At 31.5% G+C, this 27,458-nt stretch overlaps 1 protein-coding gene across 2 annotated transcripts in view; it reads right to left on the bottom strand.

The window, feature by feature from the left end:
* Positions 1 to 27,458, bottom strand: part of Vps13 (vacuolar protein sorting 13C) — an 80,755-nt gene that overhangs the window by 36,024 nt on the left and 17,273 nt on the right. For both annotated transcript variants that reach the window (XM_074128414.1, XM_074128413.1), the window contains exons 13-37: positions 26,287 to 26,439; positions 26,025 to 26,205; positions 23,743 to 23,917; positions 23,585 to 23,670; positions 23,365 to 23,506; positions 21,108 to 21,340; positions 20,584 to 20,742; positions 18,322 to 18,433; positions 17,123 to 17,337; positions 15,263 to 15,418; positions 14,307 to 14,441; positions 13,905 to 14,074; positions 12,916 to 13,066; positions 12,598 to 12,784; positions 12,302 to 12,390; positions 11,933 to 12,221; positions 11,528 to 11,700; positions 9,181 to 9,324; positions 8,943 to 9,065; positions 8,576 to 8,678; positions 8,331 to 8,480; positions 7,856 to 8,046; positions 6,540 to 6,677; positions 6,347 to 6,466; positions 6,096 to 6,269 (exon numbers count right to left, since the gene is read on the bottom strand). In XM_074128414.1, coding sequence (XP_073984515.1) covers positions 6,096 to 6,269; positions 6,347 to 6,466; positions 6,540 to 6,677; positions 7,856 to 8,046; positions 8,331 to 8,480; positions 8,576 to 8,678; positions 8,943 to 9,065; positions 9,181 to 9,324; positions 11,528 to 11,700; positions 11,933 to 12,221; positions 12,302 to 12,390; positions 12,598 to 12,784; positions 12,916 to 13,066; positions 13,905 to 14,074; positions 14,307 to 14,441; positions 15,263 to 15,418; positions 17,123 to 17,337; positions 18,322 to 18,433; positions 20,584 to 20,742; positions 21,108 to 21,340; positions 23,365 to 23,506; positions 23,585 to 23,670; positions 23,743 to 23,917; positions 26,025 to 26,205; positions 26,287 to 26,439 — 3,949 coding nt within the window. The remainder of the gene's footprint in view (positions 1 to 6,095; positions 6,270 to 6,346; positions 6,467 to 6,539; positions 6,678 to 7,855; positions 8,047 to 8,330; positions 8,481 to 8,575; positions 8,679 to 8,942; positions 9,066 to 9,180; positions 9,325 to 11,527; positions 11,701 to 11,932; positions 12,222 to 12,301; positions 12,391 to 12,597; positions 12,785 to 12,915; positions 13,067 to 13,904; positions 14,075 to 14,306; positions 14,442 to 15,262; positions 15,419 to 17,122; positions 17,338 to 18,321; positions 18,434 to 20,583; positions 20,743 to 21,107; positions 21,341 to 23,364; positions 23,507 to 23,584; positions 23,671 to 23,742; positions 23,918 to 26,024; positions 26,206 to 26,286; positions 26,440 to 27,458) is intronic.

Here is a 27,458-nt window from a genome sequence, read left to right on the forward strand (position 1 = left end):
TTCTGTAAGCTTGTGGCCGTTCTATATCACTCACTGTGAACCACGTATTGATATGGAATTTTGTTCTCTTATACACTTTGTTTTTCACAATTATAAACTATAGTTATTTTGTGCACAGATCTATAATTTTCGAAGATATAAAGTGTTGAAAATTTTGTGGGTCATGAAATTCTGTAAAATTGTGGCCGTTCTATATCTCTCACTGTGAACCACGTATTGGTATGGAATTTTGTTCTCTTGTACACTTTGTTTTTCTCAATTATAAACTATAGTTATTTTTTGCACAGATCTAAAAAGGTAGAAGATATAAAGGGTTGAAAATTTTTTGGGTCATGAAATTCTGTAAAATTGTGGCCGTTCTATATCTCTCACTGTGAACCACGTATTGATATGGAGTTTTGTACTCTTATACACTTTGTTTTTCTCAATTATAAACTATAGTTATTTTGTGCACAGATCTAAAAAGGTAGAAGATATAAAGGGTTGGAAATTTTTTGGGTCATGAAATTCTGTAAAATTGTGGCCGTTCTGTATCTCTCACTGTGAACCACGTATTGATATGGAATTTTGTTCTCTGATACACTTTGTTTTTCTCAATTATAAACTATAGTTATTTTGTGCACAGATCTAAAAAGGTAGAAGATATAAAGGGTTGAAAATTTTTTGGGTCATGAAATTCTGTAAGCTTGTGGCCGTTCTATATCACTCACTGTGAACCACGTATTGATATGGAATTTTGTTCTCTTATACACTTTGTTTTTCACAATTATAAACTATAGTTATTTTGTGCACAGATCTATAATTTTAGAAGATATAAAGTGTTGAAAATTTTGTGGGTCATGAAATTCTGTAAAATTGTGGCCGTTCTATATCTCTCACTGTGAACCACGTATTGATATGGAATTTTGTTCTCTTATACACTTTGTTTTTCTCAATTATAAACTATAGTTATTTATTGCACAGATCTAAAAAGGTAGAAGATATAAAGGGTTGAAAATTTTTTGGGTCATGAAATTCTGTAAAATTGTGGCAGTTCTATATCTCTCACTGTGAGCCACGTATTCATATGGAATTTTGTTCTCTTATACACTTTGTTTTTCTCAATTATAAACTATAGTTATTTTGTGCACAGATCTATAATTTTAGAAGATATAAAGGGTTAAAAAAATTTTGGGTCATGAAATTCTGTAAAATTGTAGCCGTTCTGTATCTCTCACTGTGAACCACGTATTTATATGGAATTTTGTTCTCTTATACACTTTGTTTTTCCCAATTATAAACTATAGTTATTTTGTGCACAGATCTATAATTTTAGAAGATATAAAGGGTTAAAAAAATTTTGGGTCATGAAATTCTGTAAAATTGTGGCCGTTCTGTATCTCCCACTGCGAACCACGTATTGATATGGAATTTTGTTCTCTTATACACTTTGTTTTTCTCAATTATAAACTATAGTTATTTTGTGCACAGATCTAAAAAAATAGAAGATATAAAGGGTTGAAAATTTTTTGGGTCATGAAATTCTGTAAGCTTGTGGCCGTTCTATATCTCTCACTGTGAACGACGCATTGATATGGAATTTTGTTCTCTTATACACTTTGTTTTTCTCAATTATAAACTATAGTTATTTTTTGCACAGATCTAAAAAGGTAGAAGATATAAAGGGTTGAAAATTTTTTGGGTCATGAAATTCTGTAAGCTTGTGGCCGTTCTATATCACTCACTGTGAACCACGTATTGATATGGAATTTTGTTCTCTTATACACTTTGTTTTTCACAATTATAAACTATAGTTATTTTGTGCACAGATCTAAAAAGGTAGAAGATATAAAGGGTTGAAAATTTTTTGGGTCATGAAATTCTGTAAAATTGTGGCAGTTCTATATCTCCCACTGCGAACCACGTATTGATATGGAATTTTGTTCTCTTATACACTTTGTTTTTCTCAATTATAAACTATAGTTATTTTTTGCACAGATCTAAAAAGATAGATAATATAAAAAGTTGAAAATTTTTTGGGTCATGAAATTCTGTAAAATTGTGGCCGTTCTATATCTCTCACTGTGAACCACGTATTGATATGGAATTTTGTTCTCTTATACACTTTGTTTTTCTCAATTATAAACTATAGTTATTTTGTGCACAGATCTAAAAAGGTAGAAGATATAAAGGGTTGAAAATTTTTTGGGTCATGAAATTCTGTAAAATTGTGGCAGTTCTATATCTCCCACTGCGAACCACGTATTGATATGGAATTTTGTTCTCTTATACACTTTGTTTTTCTCAATTATAAACTATAGTTATTTTTTGCACAGATCTAAAAAGATAGATAATATAAAAAGTTGAAAATTTTTTGGGTCATGAAATTTTGTAAAATTGTGGCCGTTCTATATCTCTCACTGTGAACCACGTATTGATATGGAATTTTGTTCTCTTATACACTTTGTTTTTCTCAATTATAAACTATAGTTATTTTGTGCACAGATCTATAATTTTAGAAGATATAAAGGGTTTAAAAATTTTTGGGTCATGAAATTCTGTAAGCTTGTGGCCGTTCTATATCTCCCACTGTGAACCACGTATTGGTATGGAATTTTGTTCTCTCGTAAACTTTGTTTTTCTCAATTATAAACTATAGTTATTTTGTGCACAGATCTAAAAAGGTAGAAGATATAAAGGGTTGAAATTTTTTTGGGTCATGAAATTCTGTAAAATTGTGGCCGTTCTATATCTCTCACTGTGAACCACGTATTGATATAGAATTTTGTTCTCTTATACACTTTGTTTTTCTCAATTATAAACTATAGTTATTTTTTGCACAGATCTAAAAAGATAGAAGATATAAAGGGTTGAAAATGTTTTGGGTCATGAAATTCTGTAAAATTGTGGCCGTTCTATATCTCTCACTGTGAACCATGTATTGATATGGAATTTTGTTTTCTTATACACTTTGTTTTTCTCAATTATAAACTATAGTTATTTTTTGCACAGATCTAAAAAGATAGAAAATATAAAGGGCTGAAAATTTTTTGGGTCATGAAATTCTGTAAAATTGTGGCCGTTCTATATCTCTCACTGTGAACCACGTATTGATATGGAATTTTGTTCTCTTATACACTTTGTTTTTCTCAATTATAAACTATAGTTATTTTGTGCACAGATCTATAATTTTAGAAGATATAAAGGGTTTAAAAATTTTTGGGTCATGAAAATCTGTAAGCTTGTGGCCGTTCTATATCTCCCACTGTGAACCACGTATTGGTATGGAATTTTGTTCTCTCGTAAACTTTGTTTTTCTCAATTATAATCTATAGTTATTTTGTGCACAGATCTAAAAAGGTAGAAGATATAAAGGGTTGAAAATTTTTTGGGTCATGAAATTCTGTAAAATTGTGGCAGTTCTATATCTCTCACTGTGAGCCACGTATTCATATGGAATTTTGTTCTCTTATACACTTTGTTTTTCTCAATTATAAACTATAGTTATTTTGTGCACAGATCTATAATTTTAGAAGATATAAAGGGTTGAAAATTTTTTGGGTCATGAAATTCTGTAAAATTGTGGCCGTTCTATATCTCTCACTGTGAACCACGTATTGATATGGAATTTTGTTCTCTTATACACTTTGTTTTTCTCAATTATAAACTATAGTTATTTTTTGCACAGATCTAAAAAGGTAGAAGATATAAAGGGTTGAAAATTTTTTGGGTCATGAAATTCTGTAAAATTGTGGCCGTTCTATATCTCCCACTGTGAACCACGTATTGGTATGGAATTTTGTTCTCTTGTATACTTTGTTTTTCTCAATTATAAACTATAGTTATTTTTTGCACAGATCTAAAAAGGTAGAAGATATAAAGGGTTGAAAATTTTTTGGGTCATGAAATTCTGTAAAATTGTGGCCGTTCTATATCTCTCACTGTGAACCACGTATTGATATGGAGTTTTGTACTCTTATACACTTTGTTTTTCTCAATTATAAACTATAGTTATTTTGTGCACAGATCTAAAAAGGTAGAAGATATAAAGGGTTGGAAATTTTTTGGGTCATGAAATTCTGTAAAATTGTGGCCGTTCTGTATCTCTCACTGTGAACCACGTATTGATATGGAATTTTGTTCTCTTATACACTTTGGTTTTCTCAATTATAAACTATAGTTATTTTGTGCACAGATCTAAAAAGGTAGAAGATATAAAGGGTTGAAAATTTTTTGGGTCATGAAATTCTGTAAGCTTGTGGCCGTTCTATATCACTCACTGTGAACCACGTATTGATATGGAATTTTGTTCTCTTATACACTTTGTTTTTCACAATTATAAACTATAATTATTTTGTGCACAGATCTATAATTTTAGAAGATATAAAGTGTTGAAAATTTTGTGGGTCATGAAATTCTGTAAAATTGTGGCCGTTCTATATCTCTCACTGTGAGCCACGTATTGATATGGAATTTTGTTCTCTTATACACTTTGTTTTTCTCAATTATAAACTATAGTTATTTTGTGCACAGATCTAAAAAGGTAGAAGATATAAAGGGTTGAATATTTTTTGGTTCATGAAATTCTTTAAAATTGTGGCCGTTCTGTATCTCTCACTGTAAACCACGTATTGATATGGAATTTTGTTCTCTTATACACTTTGTTTTTCTGAATTATAAACTATAGTTATTTTGTGCACAGATCTAAAAAGGTAGAAGATATAAAGGGTTGAAAATTTTTTGGGTCATGAAATTCTGTAAAATTGTGGCAGTTCTATATCTCTCACTGTGAGCCACGTATTGATATGGAATTTTGTTCTCTTATACACTTTGTTTTTCTCAATTATAAACTATAGTTATTTTGTGCACAGATCTAAAAAGGTAGAAGATATAAAGGGTTGAAAATTTTTTGGGTCATGAAATTCTGTAAAATTGTGGCCTTTCTATATCTCTCACTGTGAACCACGTATTGATATGGAGTTTTGTACTCTTATACACTTTGTTTTTCTCAATTATAAACTATAGTTATTTTGTGCACAGATCTAAAAAGGTACAAGATATAGAAGATAAAGCAGTGGTTCTTAACCGGTGTTCCGCGAATATGGTCCAATTTTAAATGTATTGAAATTTAGAAACTTATGAAAGATACTGAAACAATAAATTGTTCCTTTTTTTTTAATTTGAATTTAATTTTAAGTTCTTGCTAAATACCGAATTTCAAATTATTTAATGTTAGTGTTCCGCGAGAAAAATATGTACATATAATTGTGTTCCGCGTCTATGAAAAGGTTAAGAACCGCTGGTCTAGAGACTCGTGAAGAAGTGGAAGTCTACAAAAATTAACCGAAAAGTATTTATTGAGGACGCTTAGAAAAAGGGCCTCGCCAAAACGTGGTTCGAACTATTGTTTGAAAAGCCATAAAAGTGGATGATTAAATTAGTTTGATTAACGATTGAAATTGAACTAATTCGGTGATTAAAATTAAAGTTCAATTTAATTCTCAGATTTAATCATAATTTTTTTAGTTTGATTAAATTAGTTTGATTAACGATTAAATCTGAAAATTAATTGATTAAATAATTGTCACATGATTAAAATTACGATTAAATTCGCTGATTAAATTCTGATTAAAATTAAAAATAAATTCAATCAATTAAAAAATTTAATCAATTAAATTTAGAATTTAATTTTTTTTTTAATCAGTGCCCAACTCTGGTGGAGGCAAATCTTAGAATAATTTTCGGGCTGTTTTAGTAACATAATGTACGAGTTTGATTTCTTTTTTTTATTCAGTTTGTTTTACCCTAATGAACGATAACAATCTTTCATAACCAGGGGCCAATAGCCGATATAGAGTCCGCAAATATTTTATTGGAAGCTTCAGTACGTCATTATAGTCTTATAAACTACGTATAAATATCAAAGCGATAATAATTATGAAGAAATAATTTAGGTCGAAATTCTGCGCAATTCTAGATGCAAACCAAAAATTACAATTTGTCACAATTGGAAAATGCTGAAATTAATAAGAGATACATTGTCTGTCTGACATAGATTTTGAAAACGAAGAGTTAAGTTCAAATTAGGATCAAAGATTAAATTTAAAGATACTTACTTTAAATTCTTTATTCAAAAGCAACGTTATACTTAATCCAGAATCATTTTTAATAATAAATTGTGCTCTCTCGCCAATAAAAGTTGCCTGCTTATAAATTGCTTTTGAAAATTCATTACTCAAATTATTTAACACTTCCATACATGTTTTTGTAATTGTTATTGGTAAAGTTTCCTGCAAAAAAGTAAAACATAGTTAGAAGAATACTATTTTCAACAATAAATAATATTTGCTAAAATTGAACTTTGTACTTTGGAAGACACGTTAATGTACATGAGGGGTTTAACGCCTCCTTTTGCTTCTGGAGATGAACCGGCGGGCCCACCAATAGAGTAATCCAGCAATGTTTCAGCCTCAGGATTTGTTTCTACCTAGAACAGATAAAACTGCATTGAAGTAAGAGATATTAAATGGCATATTTAAATTTTAGAAACACTGAATCACCTGGACGAACAGTTCCCAGGGTAGGTAAGAAGTTTTTTTACCCTCTTTGGTATCAACTGGCTCTACTAGTGGTTCCCAAAGTGCTAATAAATTGTTGTAATAACAAACTTCCAAGGTCAATTGACTTTCTACATTAAGCTGAAAAAATAAATAGTAAAAAATAAATAAACTAAACTGTGCCAGAAACCAAGTTAAATTAACAATTTTTGAGATGACTATTAAAAGAATCATGTAAAATACTTGCATGGAACTATTTCTGCAAGCTTTATAAAACTTTCGCTTATTAATAAAAACAATAATAATAATTGGAAAAAAAGTGATGAACTAGACCATAAAATAAAAAAAATGTCTTGCAGTAGATTCGACTACAAACATACTTCCATTAGAAGTACGCGCCAAGATTGTAGCCCAGGGATTCGACCGAAATATTTACTCCAATTCTAAAAAGCGGTGATCTTAAAATATTATCTGCTAATTTCTAAGTGAATAAAAATAAAGTATTTGGTTGATAACCTGTACATAGTTAAAACATACCAGGATATCTGATAATAAAAATATAATAATAACAATGAACTTCTTACTGCTGTAGTTAAAGGGATGGAACATAAAAAAAAAACCTCTCGCACTACATGCTGGCTCTTGCTCTACCTCGGAACTACACGTGGTGAAGACCTAGTCTTCAGCCTGCCTTGCTAAGCAAGATGTTATGTGTGGTAGACAGAAAATTACGTGAGCTAATTCGAGTGGTTGTAGCGAAGAGGAAGAAACATTATTAGGGTGCGCTAATGTCAGCACTCGACGTGCTTAAACAAAACATATATAATTTTTTTTTTTAATATTATCAAGATGGTTTCAAACTAAACTGGCTGAATGGCGGAAGTCGGAGGGCAATTCCGATCGTAAAAATCTATTAATTTGAAAATAAAATTATATGATTTTCATTGGGAAACGAATAAGTTTTTATTTGAAATCTTTCTTACTGTATACATTATTATACAACGGAGTTACTTATACGCTAGTGTTTTATTCAATTTCAGAGATTTGTTTTAGGTTCCTGTAAAGAATGAAACTTTCACTTAATTTTGTGATAGAAAACTTTGTGAATGGAAATTAAATTTGATGAACTAATCTCTCTAGATGAATCAAAATTCGAAACAAATCAGAAAATAAGAAGCATGTCACGATAGTTAAAAAGCAACGGAACATAACAAACTATGAAGTTTGCTGGTATACGGTATCGTATGCATTCCATTTTTCTCTGATTAACTAAATCAATTAATAATAATTTTATCATTAATTTAGAAAAATTATCTTACCAATGAACTCCAGTCTCTTATAGAAGCCTGAATTGAAGTTTCTACTAATATCATTGGAACAGTATTAGTACCAACTCCGATTTCAACAGTGATTAGTAAAGTAGGCACTGTAAAAACACAAAGTTCAGATAGATGGGTGTCTTCACTTATCTTTCCCTCATTATGGACTTCAAAAGCTTCTTCTCCTAACTCTGAAAATAAAAAAATCAACGTGAAAAAATAAAAATCTAGGAGTTTTAAACTACGAATTTATGAGTACTTTAATAGTTCTACAACAAATTAAAGTACATCAAACAAATCATGTAAGTACTCTACAATAGATCATGCCATATTGAAACACTCAAAAAGCTTTTATAAATAGTAACCAATAAGCCAACCAAAATCAAAATTACAAATGTGAAACCTTTTTATTTCTATGGTTCTCTTTATATGGAGATAAATGTTCTTAAAAGTTATAATGTTTTACTTAACTCACCAGTCTTAAGAAAATAGTAATCCACATCATTATATTTTTCCACTTTCCACATATTAGACCGGTCAACTGTGTCAACAGCTTCACCTGATAATTTCTGATCCACCTTACCCATCAATGCTGTTGCTACCGAGCTTATCAATTGTATAGAACCTGTAATGGGGAAGCAAGTACCCTTATAAATGTTACTGCTTGCAAAAGATTCATAATTTTTTTTCTAGTTTTTTTTTGTATAAATATGGCATTACCTGGAGAGACACGTATCTTAATGGCTGTTGTACTTAAATCCAAATGTAGACCAGAATTTTCGGGCGTTGATCCAGCTAGAACTACAGATAGTGGATGCAGCACCTAGAATAATTTTTTATTTTAATTTTTTCTCATCGACTGCTATGGTAATTAGCTCCACCTAATATTTGCAGGGCAAAATGGCACCTATTTGACTAGTTACTGATTATTTTAACGTTAACTTTTCTACAATTTTGAGCTAGGAATTTTAATAATTTCTCTTTAAAAAGTTGTGATTGGAATTTCTAAAAGAATATGTTTTACAATCGGCTCTTACCCAATAGCAAGATGAGAACAAAATAAAATAAAAAACTTATAACAACTAACTGGAACTTTGGTCTCCTGTCTTCTTAAAGGGTTATAACAGCAAGAGAACAGCTGAAAATCATTTAGTGATCCAGATACAACCTGGTGGCTACCTGACGTTCTCAATTTGAATGTTATTTCGGCCTGAAATATAAAATGGAAACATACAAAATACTAGAACATTATTACTTTAAAAAAAAACTGTATTTTTTATTAAACAATTTTTTTTTAAATAATTATTAATAAATTTTAAACTTACATGCAGAACTAATGCGTTAGTATTTATATCGTCTAAATTTTCAACAAGTATTATATCTGGATGTTCACATTTAAAATTAAAGGTTATTATTGTTTTTGCAGATGCCGAATTAGGTGGAGGTACTGATACCAGTGAAGGCACAATCTGAAAGAGCGTAACATTCATCAGCACTTTGTGATAGAGTTAGCAAAAATAAGTAGATGTGTATTCCAGAAATTTATAAGTAAAACAATTTATTCATTTAGAATGAAAAAGTCTTTTAACAGCTAAATGTACAACTAACCGAGATGGACCACATCTAATACAAAAAAAATAAAAATAATAATAATAATAATAAAACTTGGAAAAAATGCTGTCCCGCTTGAGTTATGACTTTACAATATACAGTCCTGTGAAAAAGTATAAACTCAAGAAGAAAAAATCTTCTCTAACTGTTTTTAAGCTTCTATTCTGAATGTATTTAACAAAATATAATACTTTGAAATATAGTTTGCATGATTTATTGTTAGTCAGAATACATTGCCTGGATTAGCTAGAAAATGTAACAAAATAGTAAAAACAGATGTGAAAAAATATAAACTCAAAATGTTTTAAGTGAGAACACCTTTTAATAATTAGATCTTTCCCCACGTTTTTTAATTACCTCCAACAGCCTTCTGGGAACACTTATTACTAACTTCATCAAAATGTCCTATGGGATGTTTTCCCAAGCTTTTGTGATCCTTTCTTTGAGTTCTTTGACATTTTGGATCTCTGGCTTCTGAAAGTCATAGACCACGCTTGCCATGAGCCCTCACAACAAATTTCCAATAGGGTTAAGATCTGGAATAACAGCCGACCACTTCAAAATATTGGGCCCGAAATCCTCAAACCACTGTTTTGTGGTCCTTGCTTTGTGAATCGATGCATTATCTTGTTGGAAAATTATCTCTTCTTCTTCAGTTATGTAATAAAAGGCAAAAGGAATTCTTCCAACCCTTTTTGATAACTAACTGCATTCATTTTGCCTGTGATGAAAGCAATTTGAGACTTGCCCTTTTCATTGAAAGCAGCCCAAACCATCACTCCACCAACCCAATGTGACCTTCGAGAGAATTTTTTTTTTTTCCTTTCTTATGTCGTGCCAGTAACAGTTGAAACCGTCGTGGCCATCAAGATTAAACATTTTTTCGTCACTGAAAATCACCCTGGACCAAATTTCGCTTTCCTGGATCTGTTTTTCAGCAAAGTGCAAGCGCCGTTTTAAATTATGTTTTTTGAGCGGCAGTTTTCTTGTAATTTTACGATATTTTAAATACCTGGTTTAAGCTATCCACTTCCGTATTAATTAAGCTGGCATCGCACCCTAGGTTGAATCGCTTCACAATTGGAGCAGAAGAAGCACCAGTTTTTGAAATTTCTCTTAAAACGGCGCGTTTCACATAACTGGAAAATCTTGGAGGCCTTCCAGTTCTTTTATTTTTTCCACAATTTTCTTGGCCTAACTTTAAAAAGTTTTTAATCACACATTGGGAGCGGTTTAGATCACTAGCGATTTGCCTTTGTGTCATGCCGACTCTTTTTAAGACGATTATTCTTTGTTGCTCAGTTTCACATAATTGAATCCCGCCCGGCATATTTTAAATTAAGAAAATCAACACGAATACTTACTTTTTTTATATAAAAAGGTGAACTGAATTGATATTCTTTCAGAAACATAAAATTAAGTTAAAAATAACCTTGATCAAAACATTGAGTTTATATTTATTCACAGCTTCAGCGTACATAAAATATGTTTTCATGATACGGTTTTCTTATTGTTAGATTATCAACTAGAATAATGACCTTTGAGTGCTTTCTGACATAGTATTAATATGAAATACAGTTTAAATAATAGTATTGTTGTACAGATTTACAAATATTTCAATTTTATCTAGTGAGTTTATACTTTTTCACAGGACTGTACAAATAAAATAATAATAATTGTGAATTCTTCGCAATATTTTCTTTTACTACTAAACGTGAATACAATAACAGGGGGGAGGCAGTATCAAAGCTGCAGGTTTTATTTTGTAAAAACTATATTAAAAGTATTAAAATATTTATTGTTATGTTTTTGAAGGTGGGAGGACCTTTCATTCTCCCTACCACCACCAATTAGTTTCTCGAAACATCGAAGATTCTAGAAAATTAATTATTTTATTTGAATTTTGTAATAAAAGTAATTTATCATAAATTTTTAGAAACAAATATTTCTTTTCTTTAAGTCAAATGCTATTTGAGTACTTTGGGAAAACATTATTTCATTTCTTAGCATCTTATAACATACATCACAACTACTCATAAAAAAAAGAATACGAATTCTTACCACAGTGCTCGTTTTGGCGTGTACAATAGCTTTTGAAGGGCGATGTTCAACAGGTGGTGTAATTCCTGGTAGTGCTTTTGCCGTAGTTTTTACAGGAATAGTAAATAATTCAGAAATTTCCAATAGATGTTGAATATTCATAATTAATATAAAACTACACACTCTAACATCGGCTGCAATTAATTATTAATCTTTGAAAATAAATGCACTTGATTGAATTTGTAAATGTAGCTAACCATATACTGTAACTTATAAATATGTATAAGTCTGAGTGTTTAATTATTAGATCCAAGAAATCCACCAAAAAGAACATAAAATGTTCATTTCTGAACATTTTAATTCTAGAAGAATTAAAATTAGGCTTGTAGTGGACTTGTGAGAGGTAATTATTGATAATTAGCTTACCAAACATTGCGTTTTTCTTTTGCTGAAAAGTGATATCAATCATACTCTTTCTTGGGCCTGCATGTTCTGGTGAACTAGTAGTCGGCACATCTGCAGAAATTTCTTCATCTTTTTTTCGTTCCATGTAACGATTAATTTTATTAATTTGAGAGGGTCTAGTATCATCGATGATGCAATCAAGGAGCAACATTGATACATGAAGTGAATCATCGGATAGCATGGAACCCTTAATTGAAATTACATATAAAGTGAAAGTTGCAAGTCCTTGTTCTGCTTTTGCATCTGCTCCCTAAAAATCAACAAAAACAAAATAGATTCAAAATCCTGAGATGTAATAAAATTATTGAAAATTTACATTTAGTTTATTACCTGAAACAGTTCTATAATTACGCTTTCCAAATTAAATGCAAATTTCATTTTTGTAAATACTGTTTCTCTAGAAATTGCTGTAGAACCACCTATGAAAATTTATTGAAAGTTAGGTATGCATAAGTATTTCTTTTGGCAGGCTATCCTAAACTATGATCATATATTTAAAAGGATAATTCTCAGATATTTGAAAGAATAAATTCATAATGTAAGAAAAAAAAAAAGTTTTAGAGGTAAAAAATTATTTCTCAATAATTACATTCCCTGCAATGAAACCTTTAAACATGGCTAGGTACCTAAAATTTCTGCAGAAGTCTCTTCTTTTATTATATTTGAAATTGAATATTCAGCCTGTTTGGGCATAAGTGTTGTGGGTGTGGCTAGTGGTGTTAATATAGCTGAGGCTTTTTTCGGAGCTACTTGGCCAATATTTTCGTCCAACATTTGCATCAACTTCAAAAAATCTTCTCTGCAAAGACTCAGCTGTGAAAAAAGAAATATTATTTATTTATTTATTGTTTTATGGTCTTGTTTGCACATTAACCATTAATTTATATGAGGGTTATATAAACAGATAATTTAGTAGTAAATATTATCATTATTCTAGAGCTTACGTGTATTGAATGTAATTTACAACCAACTTCTAAATCAGGCGCCTCAGAAAACCAACCACTTGACAAATTTCTTTGCACAGTTACATTAAAACTTACAGGTTTTAACAACAAATATTCTTGGATGATTTTCATGTGTGAATCGAACAGAACTCTGAAAAACTTTTTACATTAAACAAAATGTATAATGAGAAACTTAAACCTTAACCCGGACAAGAAGAGATCTTCTTTAAAAATTTGGTTTTGAAGCAATAGTAAAATATTCATTTTACTATAAGTAAAATGAAAGTAATTTGTATCGAGTTGAATAGAGCTTCATGAAGGAATTGACGAACGGTTTGTGGATTGGTATTCTTCAACAAACGAAGAAACGGGATATGAAATATAGGATATGCTAGCGGGATATGAAATAAGTGACAGAGGCAGAGCTAATAGGGCATATTGGAACAGTGCGATATTCGAAGAGCATACAAACGGAAATAGCTGGAAAAGATCATCAGTTTGTAATTGTCCAAAACCTAAACGCGGCCCAAAAACCATTCATGCAGAATAAGAGGGTGAGAATAAGCAAGGTATATGTCTTTCTTATGTTCTGTTTAGAGGTCCTTTGAAGTTCCTGTTCAAATAATACCTATTCAAATAAATAAGTCAATCAAGGCGATGCTACTGGCACCAATACACTTTAAAAAAATGTACAAGTCAAACACTCAAGGGCACATTGTCTGTTTTGCACTTCTTAAATATCCCTGCAGTGCAAATTTATTTGTTTATTATTATAACGGGCTAAATATAGGTTTAGCTGACGGACCAGCTAATGTTTTTAATATTAGCCCACTAGAAGATGGTCAGTTCAAGGAATCCCTAATAAATTATTAATCACATGGAAGTGAGTAGCCTGTATAATAATCGCTAAAACAATAAAGAAGTTACAACTAGCTGCCATTTTGAAAATTATAAATTAGCTTAGAAATTATTTACTTATTACTTCATACCTTGACATTTTCATATTTTCAAGATCCACTTTTATTCGATCCAATATAGCTGGCTCACTTGACTTAGGGACTCTAATTTCAATAAATGTATTATTCAGTGTAAGATATCCAAGATCTAAGACAAATGCTTCTGGAGATTTTTCGCTTAACGGCACCACAATAATTGGAGCCTGTATACAACAAAATTTAGAAATATAAATATGAGAATGTAACAAACTATCTAACTATATCAATCCTAATTTTTCTATCTGGCTGTAATTAATAGCTGAGTTTTACAAGAAAAGTTGGGTGCTTACTGATTTGTGAATCTCTTTGTCTTCAAATCAATCCATACACTATTATTTTATTATTAATATTTTTTTGTTAGAGATATTGCTGGATAAATATAAATTTATACGTAACCTTAAGATTAAAATCAAGTTCAATTTTAACAGCATTCGCGTAGACATCTTGCACATTTTGACGAGCTGCTTCAGCAGCTGCTTGAGAAGCCTGAACTAATTTTTGTTGAGCCGCTTGGAAGTGATCAAAGAAATCCTGCAAGAAATGTTCTTTTTTAATATTTCTAATAAATTATTATAAAAATGAATTTGATGATATAACTCTAAACACTTTTTACTCATATTAACTTTAGATTAGACAAATAATTTTCCATCTCTTGGTTACCATTCATATAAATTTCCTGAACCTCTATCTATATCAGTATGAGAGTTGCACCATGACCCGCTTAGCAAAGTGAGAACCCGAATATTAATCCTTAAACATAGCTGTAGTTGATACCGATGATGCTTCGCTCGATTTGCAATTTCGCTCGACGGAAAATTATGTCTGAATAAAATTTCTTAGGCAGACAAGAGATCTTGGACAAGTTTTCTCGTATGAGAACAATTTACTTTGACGAACAATAGGAAATCAATGGAGAGATTGGATGCCTTCTTTCAATGATCGATCTTTCAAACATTCTGGATAAAAAAAAAGCTCGACAAATTAAGGACAATACACAAAGGTAATGATAGGAACAAATAGATGTCTATTTTTGAAATGTTAGAAATTTGTTGCTTGATTTACAGTTTTGTAACAATAAAAAAAGTAATTTGTAACAATAAAAAGGATTGGGTTTTTTCATTAGTACAGGTTTAGGGGAATTAGTTAATATTTACGTCAGCTACAGCGGCTTTTAGAGCTTTTAGTTAGCTCAAGCCTTAACAGCACCTTCGTTCATCACTACCTAAACCATTGGCCAAGAGTGCATTTTAAAACACAATTTACCAGAACAAAATATTTCTTCAACCCATTCGATAATTTAAAAGAATTAGAATCAAATGCCTAAAATATTTTTGAAAAAAAATATATCTTACCAAAAACGATGCAAGAAATTTATTTACAAATACAAATTGTAAACAAGCAATATTTCCTTTGACAGACATGTTCACACTTCCTGTAGCTTTTGTAACTTCATTGAACAACACAATAGTTGCTGTTAATGCTTCATTGGCATCTACTAAAGTTATTACCTGCGCAATATTAAAAAAAAATTCCACAGATTACTAATTACGATAGGATTAAAAAAAATATAAAATTGCAATCAATACTTTTGTCTTATCCATAACAGTATGCAAGTTTTCTTTAACTATGGCCAGACTGTGATTAAATACTTCGGTAATCTTCAGAGAATTTTTTTTTTTTTTTTTTTTTTGCGAGGGGGGAAAATGCCAAAGACACCTTCCATCGATCTGTCGGGTGTGTGGGGCTCAACCCACAAAAAAAAAAACCCTCCCCTTCAGGCGTAAATATCCATCCCGGAACCGCCAAACAGCATTACTTCGGGATGGCGCCTCGTTACTTGGCTTTCCTTCTTTTTTTTTTACTCTTCCACCTTACCTACAATAATTCGAGGTCCTTCCAAAGCATCCTCTAGTTCTATCAATCCCTTCCTGATGTCAATACTGGTGTTTTTTTGTCGGATGGTGACTGTAGTCATTTTCTTAATTACGTTTTTACACCTACTAATCTGATGTTCCTCCTCTTTCTGTAAGTTTTCAATTTTCTCTAATGCAGGACTACTTTTCCGCAGTACCGGAGTATGAGTTTCCACTCCTATAGAACATCTCTTGTCCACAATATGTGGTTCTTCTTTACGTCCTACTTCTACGAGAGCGTTTATTGCCGATGGAGGAGTCCTCTGCAGCCTGGATTTTCTCGTAAAAGGGCTATCCTCCTGATTAGCACTTGTCGCATTAGATGCTACAGAAACCAAGTGATCCACTCCTGTAGCACTACTGCTATGACTGATGAGTCATAGGATGACGACGCCCCGGAGCCTGCTTGCGCACCCCTGACGGCCGCCGGTACTGGGGGGACCTTCCCCCCTGCACCGTAAGGTTATTTATATTATTTTGACTCATCCGTCAATCAAAGTGGTTTGTTTATCAGGGTGACCTTCCCTTAGCTTTTTATACCTACATCCAGGTGGGGATTAGGAATAGGGCAGGAAAGGAAAGGAACAGGAACAGAAAGAAATAGGGAAGTGGTGGGGGTTAAAGTATTGGGAGGGAATCCGGGTGAGGTCAACGGACAGTTGCTCCTTAAGTCGCCTCTTACGACAAGCGGAAGACACTGTGGCCCAATTCTGCAACCCCGGAACCACAGGGGGGAATCTCCAGAGAATGGAGTCATCAGGTGTGAGCAGAATTGGAAATGCGCTATTTAACCTTCCCTCAGACATTTATGCAAGACCGCAGATTTATGATAAAAGCTTTAAACGTAGAAATAAAATCCTCTAGTATATCTGATAACCAATTTCTGAATATGGGAAACATATTTTCACAAGTGTTCTATCTGAGCATCTCCGCCGTAATTGAATAATATATTTCACTCAGAGGAGAGACACGTTTAGTGATAAGATTGCCGATTTAATAAAAAAAATCAGTCACAAAGGACAAACTCAAGAATTTTATGCTAAAATATCTTATCGGGATGGATTGAGAATAAGATGGCACATAACCACACTAAGAGGTCGTCATTCCCTACTGTTTTATACCAGGAAGAAAGCAACGTATAAGGCTATAAGACTTTCAATTTGCTCGCACCATTGGGAATGTCCCGACTATATCTACTAAGTTAAAAAAAGATAAAAAAACAGAAAATAGTTAGAAGTAAGGAAAGCAAGCGTACTAATAAAATCACCGACATTTTTAAACATCTACAAAACTTCAAACCTTTGAGTAGAGTGTAGGCTGCAGATTAATTAATTCAATTCCTTTTAATCTTGCCGTAATCATTGTGTAAGCTTTTCTTAAAACAACAGTTCCGTCACCTCCAGTTATTCCAAATGATAACAGATCCTTTTCTACACCACCCATTCTTAGACGTAATTCACTAAGGTGAACGCTTACTTTTAAATCTATGACATCATGCTGTGGTTTTCTTCTAGCTACAAAATAAAAGTAAATTAATTAAAAAAAGAAGAAGAAATTAAATAAATTAAAAAAAAAAATTGATGGTTTTTATTTAAAAAAAAAACATTATTGCGTACAACAAATAAATTTTAAAATGGTTAAAAACGAATGCGCCCGAAAATAATATTTGTTCATTCTACAATTATTCACCAGATTATTCATTGTGTAATGAGTTTCATAAGTTCTTAACATGATAATTGAATTTAAAATGAGGAATTTCAGACATCCTACCTACAAGAAATACGAACTACGATTCTCGCCTTTTTTACTCAAGGCACAAAAATTTCTAGCAAAAAATAATAAATTTTGGTCTTTTTTTTTTGACCGAATTTGACAAAGAATTTGAGGAATATATTGCCCTCAGTAAAGAGCCACTTTTTTAAATATATACACAGGTGTATAAAGAAGTGGTCCTTTACAGAGGACATGTATATAGTATACCATTAAAGATTAAATAATTAAAATAATAATAATAATTTTGAATAAAACTGGCTAACTGAAAGCGCCATTTTACTAAATAGGAGTATTTATTTATTTCGAAAATGGTTTCATTAATTTAACACGCGTATAATATTGAAACTAGCTAATTTTTTAATACGAGAAACTTTAATTACGAAAACTGCTATAAGAATAGTTTAGTGAGCTTTCATACTAGATTTTTTTTTTTTTTAATTTCTCAGGGAACTCAAAGATAAATGTATAAAACCAGTTTTCTTTGGTAGCAGTTTTCTGTTGCAACGAAAACCTATGTTTTGGCCTCGATTTCCAATTCTTAATTCTCAAAATGTCTTTTACAATTTGTTGTTAAGATTTTCAGGACTATAAAATCAAATTATTATGTGTTTAGAAAAACTCTGTTATCGATCGATTAGTCTATGTGGCATATTTTTAATAATGTTTCTAATTATATCTATAAAACTAAATATGATATTTTATTAAAAGATAAAATTTAAACATACCTTTTCTGCGCCTAGATGTTTCTGAAAGATCAAGTAATGAACGTTTTATAAAACTAGATTTCCTTTGTTTTGGAATTGATTCCTCGACGTTTTTCAATTCTTGCCTTTGTGCCTAGAATTAAAGAAGTAATAAGAGAGCGATAAAAACTTCATTTGTATATATATTTATATACTGAAAGAGATACAGGTAGAGTAAGAGGAAGAAAGATTGGGTTGCGTCTCCTTAATGAAAGATTAGTTTATTTTTTTTTTTTTTCTAATCAAACAAAAACAACTTCGATTTTTTTATTGTTTATACAAGTATATAAAAACTAGTATACGAGTAATAATAATAATAATAATAATAATGCGTTTATTTAAATACTTATTTTACAAAATATAGAAAATTTTATTAACCTCCCAAACACTTGAGCATGGACTCAGTCCATCTGCTGGAGAAGTGTTGAACATTAATTAAAAATCATAAAAAGTGATAAAAATAAAACAAAAATCCAAAAATTAAAGAATACATAAAACCAGTCTGGCCAACAGAAATAATTAAAATAATGAAAAAAATATTTTCTACTTTTATAAATTAAACAAAACAACTTCTGAAATAAATATTTACAATCACACAATCTCACTCAAATACAAATAAAACACCCACACAAATACCACACCACGCACAATCTTAAGGATACATAAATAAAAACGTAAATTAATTTAAATTACACTCATTTTGATCAAAAAAAATAATAATCCTTTCTTTAAATTAAAAATTAAATTCATCGACTAAAATCTGCCGATACTTTCTAGCCTCTAAGTGATAATAGTGCAACTTCTTCCAATTTTTACCATTTAAAATTTCGATTACCTCCTCTTTTTTTAACAAATGCTTGCCAAACCATCGAACCCGGAATTCCCGCAGAATGGGGCACTCCCCTATATAATGAATTAAGTCCTCTTTTTTCCCCCAATTGCATAATGAGCAAAGTCTCCTGTCCTCAGTTCGGGAAACATTAAAGTTTAAATTCACTAATTGGCCTCGAAGCATAAATATAGACCTCATAAAATTTAAGTTGTTTTCATCCGTCATGTAATGATTTGAGCCCAAATTCCAATTCAAATCTTTGTACAAAGAGTGGAAATAAGAATTTTGGGCCCCCTGCCCTTTACCGTTTCTAAAAAATTAAATTCTAGATACTCTAAGATTTTTTCTTTATTATTCGCAGCTTGCTCATAAGATAATAAACCAACTTTTAAAAATAATTCCATGTTTACTTTATGCCAGTAAAATTTCTTTTTTATTACTTCCTCTGCTAAAACTTTCGGAAGGCGGCCACATGGTAAACTCAGAACTTTTCTGATGTAATTTAGATGAAGGAACAGGTAATAATGAAATAACGGGAAAATTCTGGACTCCAAATAGACAATATAATTTGGAGCATTCCTAGGTAGGGAAAATAACTTTTTAATGAAAAATAAATTTAATTTTTCGACTTCTTCATAATTTTCGAAACCCCATGACTGCGCACCATAACAAACAATTGACCTCATCACTGAATTAAACACTTCAGACTTACTGGATACGGGCACCTGAGGTTTCATCAGAAAATTATTGTAGGTTGAAGCTATTGCAAATTTAGCGGAGCTCGTTTTTTCTTTAAAATGTTTTGTTAGTGATAGTTGAGGGGTTAGGCCAACGCCCAAATACCTATAATAATTTACTATCTCTAACTTATCTCTATTTAATGACCACGATTCGTTCTTTTTCCTCCTTCCACCCCTTCCGAAAATCATGACTTTGGTCTTACTTAAGTTTACCACAAGGTTCCACATTTTACAATATTCTGCTAAATTATTTACCATTGATTGTAAACCCTTTGGTTCCGAGGACATAAGCACCACGTCATCTGCATACATTAAACATCTAATGTTCACATCTCCGATGTAGATCCCTCCACCAATGAAGTCATGCAGGTCGTTTAAAAAAAGAGAAAAAAGTGAAGGAGAGAGCAGGCAACCTTGCCTCAGCCCGACTTTTAGTATACGAGTATATCCTCAAGGCAAAGCTCTCTAACTTCAAATAAAGAAGCTCGTGATTAGAATAAAATTGCGAATAACTTACTTTGTGCAATATTGTAGGGTTTCAGGCCCCCTTCTATAACCAATTGAAATTCTGGATTCACACAAGTTCCACACAGTTTATGTTGTTCACATCAACTACCCAATTAAAGTGCGTCATTTTAAAAACTTACAGATAATAGTGGTTATGAATGTTACCGTAAAGTTATTTATAGCCTCAGTGAAGGTATTTGCCCACTGCAGTAATTCTAACATCCCTTCGCAATGAAAATATACATCCAAGGAAGAGAAATTTGCTTCTATCAACTGCAATACTGATCCATATTTAGAATGAAATTCTGGCGACTGTCTTTGCACCTAAAACAAAAAAAAGCTTGAAAATTTTATTGCTTTAAATTCAGTAAAATTTTAATAACATTTTCTGTCTAAATGAAAGATGGTCAATAATTAATTTTTTTTAAAAAATAGTACAGCATCAATTAAGTCAAGCTTTTGGATTCGCAATATTTTTATTATAAGAATGAGCATGGCAAAAATATTTCTTGTATTTGATTTTCATTTCTTTCCCTAGCTCCTTTTAAATACAATAATATTAGCAATTATCCAACAAAAATTTACAAATATGAGGGAAACTATCACTACTTTAGATCAACTAGGCAAATTCTTTCACATAAATTAATTTATTTTAGACAATTACAAAATTATGATAATTTTATGCTTACAGTGCAATAATCCACTTGAAATAGATCAATATTTTTTCCAGGATCCATTTCAGTATTTATTAAACAAAGTTTTTCACTTTGAAAAGATTGAACTAAAGATGCTCCTCCCAATCTTAATCTTACAATTAAATCAAATGTTTGCTGGTATAAATTAATTTCTAAAGAAATTAATTTAAATAAGAGTAACGGTTTGCTATCGCCTTTTACAGTCCGTGATATTTCAACTGATAGTTCTGGAAATAAAAACTTTATTCAAAAGAAATTATCAATTCTAAACTAACAATTTTAACAAAACTTTATATAATAATTTTATTGCTAAATATACTTTAATTATGAAATTCAATTATTATTGATCTATGAAACGCTTAATATTTATTTATATACAGGGTGAAACAGTAAGTATTGACCATAGGCCTACTGTATGTAGTACATCTAAAGTGGAGTTCAATGACGTTCATTGAAAACTCTTTTAGATGGACCAATAGTCAATTTTTAAAGTAGATTGTCTTAAAATAAGGAAGTCAAAGGTTACAAATTGCACTTCTCTCTGAAATATTTGAGAAAATGTTAGGAAATATTTTAAACAAGTACTCTTTTTATAAACAAAAATTCATATAGTTTGTATTTACTCCAAATTACAATTTCACACACAACTACACTGTTGAAAAAGAAAAGAATGTGAATAAACCTTAACTTTTTCATTTATTTATTTATTTTTTTAAGTGCAATTTGTAACCTTTGACTTCCTGATTTTAAGACAATCTACTTTAAAAATTGACTACAGGTCCATCTAAAAGAGTTTTCAATGAATTAAACAATTTGATAACTAACACTGTTGAGTGCTGGTGAACACGTTTTCTTGTAAAACAAACGTAATTTCTTATTCGAAGATAAAAGGAATCCTGGAAAATGATATACCGTTTGAAAGCCCATTAAACAAGGAAACTTTTATAAAAAGTGCCAGCATCTAGGTCTGATAATGATCACGTAAGGACCTAATGAGTTTTCTTAAAAATTTCGATTACTTTAATTTTTCCAGCATTCGGAGGAAGATTGAGGCTGTTTGGAGAATAACTTATGCTTCGAAATGGTATCAATTTTTAGAAAATTTATCTGTCTTTCTAACCGTGTTATCAAAATCGAATTCGGACTAAAACTTTCTGAGTAATAACATTTTTATTGGAAAAAAGTAATGATTTTAGAAAAAAAAATTAAAGTGACGTCACTCAAGAACAGGGAAAAATCTGAAGTTGGCCAATACGTAATTGAACTCCACTTTAAATGTACTACACACAGTAGGCCTATGGACAATACTTACTGGTTCACCCTGTATATGTCTGAGCCATCAGTTAAAGGAATTAGTACTTAATATTTTTCCTAGGAAAGAATCAAATAAAGCAATAATTGTAGAAATTCTTGCAGTGAAAAATAACTTTCATTTTAATTTAAAATGCGTCAACACTTAAGGTTGCCGGCCTGGTGCATTCTCAGTTTACTGCCAGACAATGTTTTCTCGCTAAGGGCGAACTGTCCATCATCGAACGAACAGTCAGTTGTACAGGTTCCTAGGAAGAGCACGCCTGGATTTAAACCCGGGACCTTCGGTTTGCTAGACCAAAGCGCTACAATCCGTTCCCTTCTTGCCACGATAATAGTTATCTTTGTTCAAAATATCAGAATAATTACTGGATGATATATAACAAAAAAAGTTGTTAATCCATTGAAATCTTATTATTAATAAGATTAATATTAACCCACTTTTTTTCTTCCCGGACCTTATCTAATAATACAATAAATTTTTAGACCTTTTAAAAGACCTTTGACCTTTTCATTTTTTATACTTTCTCTGACCTCTGATAAACGTAAGTTTCACATACAAAAGAGATTATAGTTTATAACTGTTAACTAGAAATACACTTTCAGAGGCTCTATTATATTACAAATAAAAGGTTTTGACAAATAGCGTATCTCCAAAACGGTATATAATTCAAATCTGATAGACTAGATGTCACGACAGGATTGGACAATAACATTTTAGACTAAAACAGACAACCGAAATGCAAGTTTAGTGGATTGAATGTTTAGTTTTGTAATGGCTAAGCCTAATGGGATCTAATCTCCACCACTTTCTATTAATTCAATCTATATGGATGTGTGAATAATGTGGTAACGACGGTACAGAGGCTCGATTAAAGTAGTACGTAGATCAGCATTAATAATAAATTTCTTGAATTCAAAATGACAATGCAAAACTAACCCTTCATTTCAAAGTCAAATTCAAGTTCTTTAAACTGCGTTACACTTCCATCGTCAGTTTCTGAACTCTGTTGAGGTTGTTTTTTTGGAGATTTAATTGGTAAGTTCAAACTTGCTAACGAAGCTGTAGAATCATACTTTGGCTAAAAAACAAGAAAAAAAAAAACTAATATACCAATTTAACCGAATTTAAATGATAACTTAAGTAAAATAACACTTACAAAAAGATTTTCCTCAGTTGAAGTTTTTTTACTTTTAGGTAAAGGCATTAACATAATCAATTCTAAGAAATCAAGCAGACGATTTTCTAAAAATAATTTAATAATAAGTTTTAAATTTTAGCAATTACTGCAGATATAAAATTATTAAAAATACTTACCAACAAATGTGAAATGGATACTGCCGGTGCCTTGTAATTTTATCTTTGGTAGTCTTGGATCATCAGGAATTATGCACTTTCCAATGTTTAAGGTAAGAGTTGTTGGCTTCAGAAAGTATAAATCATCATTCGTTATCACTCCTTCCCAATTTTCACCCACTAACGCATATAACACCTAAAAAAAAGTTATAGATTTTATTTCTTCACTTTATAAGTAAAGATGAACTTTTATAAGAAATTATAAGATGAATCAGCAATACGAGGCGTGGCTATTAAATAACGAGACTATTGCTGTAAAACATTTTATTTTAAATTTAAACATATTTAGCTATTATCACCTTCAATATACACCCCTCCCCTATCCCTACAACGCTCCATGCGAATTTACCATTGTCCGAAACAGTGCTGGAAGTCTTTTTCTGTGAGCTCCTGCACGACGCGTGCCGCATTTTCTTTCACAGCTTCAACAGACTGAAATCGTGTTCCTTTTAATGCAGATTTGACTTTGGGGAACAGATAAAAGTCACATGGGGCCAGGTTAGGCGAATAAGATGGATCGCCTAAAACTGGGATGTTGTACTTGGCTAGAAACGTCTTGACAGACAATGCAGTGTGAGCCGGCGCGTTGTCTTTTGATGGAGAACCTATGACTTGTTCTTCCACAAATCGGGTCGTTTTTTCCTTACTCTTTCACGGAGTTGAGCAGGCACCTCACGGAAGTAATGTTGATTAATTATAATCGATATTTTCATCCGTTTTGGATGTGGAAGGGCGACCCGGGCGGTCATCATCTCCGACGTCTTCCCGGTCATCTTGGAAACGCTTGAACCACTCAAAACCTCGCGCACGTGATTAACATTCATCGCCATAAACTTCTTTTAATAAAAAAAAAGTTTCAGTAGCGGTTTTACCAAGTATCATGTGAAATTTCACGACAATTCGTTGCTCTACTACATGTGTAGTATCATGTTTTGGGCAAAACGAAACTAACACCTCTTACACAAACGACGGTTCCGGTCAGATAGATTTCTCTGCAAACACGTGAGACGCTGCAATCGAAAGAGAAGGCTTCACGCTGCACAGCTGTCGGTCGTAAGGATTTGGCGCATACATAGTTCTTCTGTAACAGCATCAGTCTCGTTATTTAATAGCCACACCTCGTATGGTAAGAAAAGAAAGTGTTCAACAGTTATTTAAACAACTTTCGATGAAAATGCTTTTTCAGTTGAATGAATTAACAGATTCAGAATTTCTGAATAATCCAAGACTTTTTTGGGAGTAAAACCCTTTGTCAGCAATTAAAGATTAACAATTGAGGTTAAAGGGATTCCTAACAGTAGGAACCCTTTAATGGTTTCCTAGAGGCTTCTAATAAATAAATAAATCTCTCATTTTGGTCAAAAATTTTTATTGAAAGCTTATATTTAAATTAAAATACCAACTCTTTAGGCCCATGAGAGTAATAATTCTTCCGATGTTAACTTACCTTTGAGGTAACATTAAATGAGGGTTGAACGGCCAGACGGTTCTTAGCCTTCTTATCCACAACCATTTTAAAATGCTAAAAGTTCTCCCCTAGAAGCTCCAACTCGATCTGAGCTTCAAACCTCCTATGTAATAGTTCTCCCAAATGCACTACTAATCCTAGCATTGGCGACATGGGCACTTTGACCTGAAGACCGTTTCACCAATCCTTTGATAACAATTTTTATACCTTTGCAGATCTTACTACCTATCTTATAGATGACTGGCCACTCAAGCTAGTTAAACGGCATACCTACCAATACAATCGCATCAAATATGAAAAGATCCGTCCCCTCTTAACGCTCATACATGTTCCTTCAATGCATAATCTCTAAACCTGAAAATTGCTTTGGAAAGGGTATTTAAGACCATAAAATGGTGCCGATGATCCTACCCTTTAGGATCATCTTTAAGGTAACTGACAAGGTCGTAGTGTTACAAATAAATTTCTGCAAGGTTGCTAATTTATAAATTAGCCACTGCTCTATTGAGTTTCATAATTATTTTATGCTTATGCAAGTATAAAATATATAACTTTAGAGGTTAGGTTTAAGCTAAAAAGTGAGCTTGGACAATCTTCAGAGTATGAATTTGGGTCAGCAGAGTTGATCTCACTGTTGTGTTCAATGATAAAAAATGATTTGGTTCTATTTTCAGATACTAAATTCTGTACTCAAAAATCAGTAACACTGTTTTCAGAGACCAACAATGATCAAATAATTATGAGATGCCTGTACTACATAATAATAAAAGATTACCTGAATATCAGTAAGAGTCAAGGAAAAGTTATCATAGCTCCTTTCAATCACTGAATGGAGAGCAGCCTCTTCTGAACCATACTTTTGAATTAAGTCCTTACAATCTACATACCTATCGTCTCTTAATTTTGACGTCATCTTCAAATTGCCCAAATTAATAACAATCAGAGATTGTTTTTGTCTTTAAAAAAAATAATAACACACGTTTTAGTAATTCTAAACATTATATAAGTAACTAATAAATAGTCTTAATTTAACTTACTTTTCGTAATATCCATTTTTTGGTATTAAAATTCGTGAACTTTTCACATTCAATTCAACATTTAAAACACTATGTTGCTGAATCAAATGCTGTAAACCTGCTGTGGACATTTCTTTCATTTCTGCAAGTTTCATTTGAGCAGCAGCTTGTATTCTATAAATATACATATATATTTTAAAATAAATAATTAATATTTAATAAATTATAATGAAAATGTTTGCATCTGAATTAAAAGAGAAGTTTTACATTTGTTTCAGTTCCAATATTGCATTTACAAACTGTGTATGTATATGGAGGAATAAAGAATAACTTAAAAAAACGGAAACATGCGGTAAGTTCAAATTAGAGATATGTTTAGGTGCGATTAGAGACAGTAAGGTTATTTATTTTTTATTTTCAGTTTTTTAAGGATAAACAAAGATTTTCTTTAAATTTGGTATAACCATTGCGTATGTGTAGATCTAGAACTACTATTAGAACAATTACCCAAGAAAAATCCTTCTTAATGCAGTTCTAGAGGAAAAAGGTAGAAAAATAGATTCGTTCTAATGTTCATTTTAATGTGAATCCCGTTACCTTTACAATGCTAGAAATTCAGATTTCATTATGTCGATTTCGTAGTTAACTTTTTTTAGTCAAAATTTCAAAATCATTAATACACTCATAAGTGCCCACGCAACTAGCTAAACATTTTTGGCTGTATATATACAGGGTGTTCATTTTAAGACGGCTCAAATGCATTTCATGCTTAAACGGTTCATCTGAGCAAAAAATGGTAGAGGAAAAATTGGTTGCTCGTCACCTCTAGTTTCAGAATATGTGACTTGATTTTAGATTCCTACCCGCATAAGCGGCTGACGCGCGACCAAAAGTGAGGGTTCGCAGTTGACCCCCATTTTCATATACACAGTTTTAAAGAGTATAAAAAGTAATGAAAGAAACCGGAAACCGCAATTCGATATTTTCAAAATTAAAGATGCTAGGCCATTTCAAAATATGGTATTTATTAATCATATTTCAATTTTTTAACTTGTTATCGAAGAGAAAGAAGAGCATGCGATAGGTCATTTTTATGTATTTTTCCATCCCCTGTCTACTAAAAATATTGCGAAGGCAGTAAAGCTAGTATTTTTCTTAATACCTGGAAATAAGTCGTTTTCCGAGGGATTTTT

Source organism: Rhodnius prolixus, unplaced genomic scaffold, assembly GCF_049639745.1.
Source record: "Rhodnius prolixus isolate KJV_2025 unplaced genomic scaffold, Rpr scaffold_9, whole genome shotgun sequence".
Taxonomy (NCBI): Eukaryota; Metazoa; Arthropoda; class Insecta; order Hemiptera; family Reduviidae; genus Rhodnius; species Rhodnius prolixus.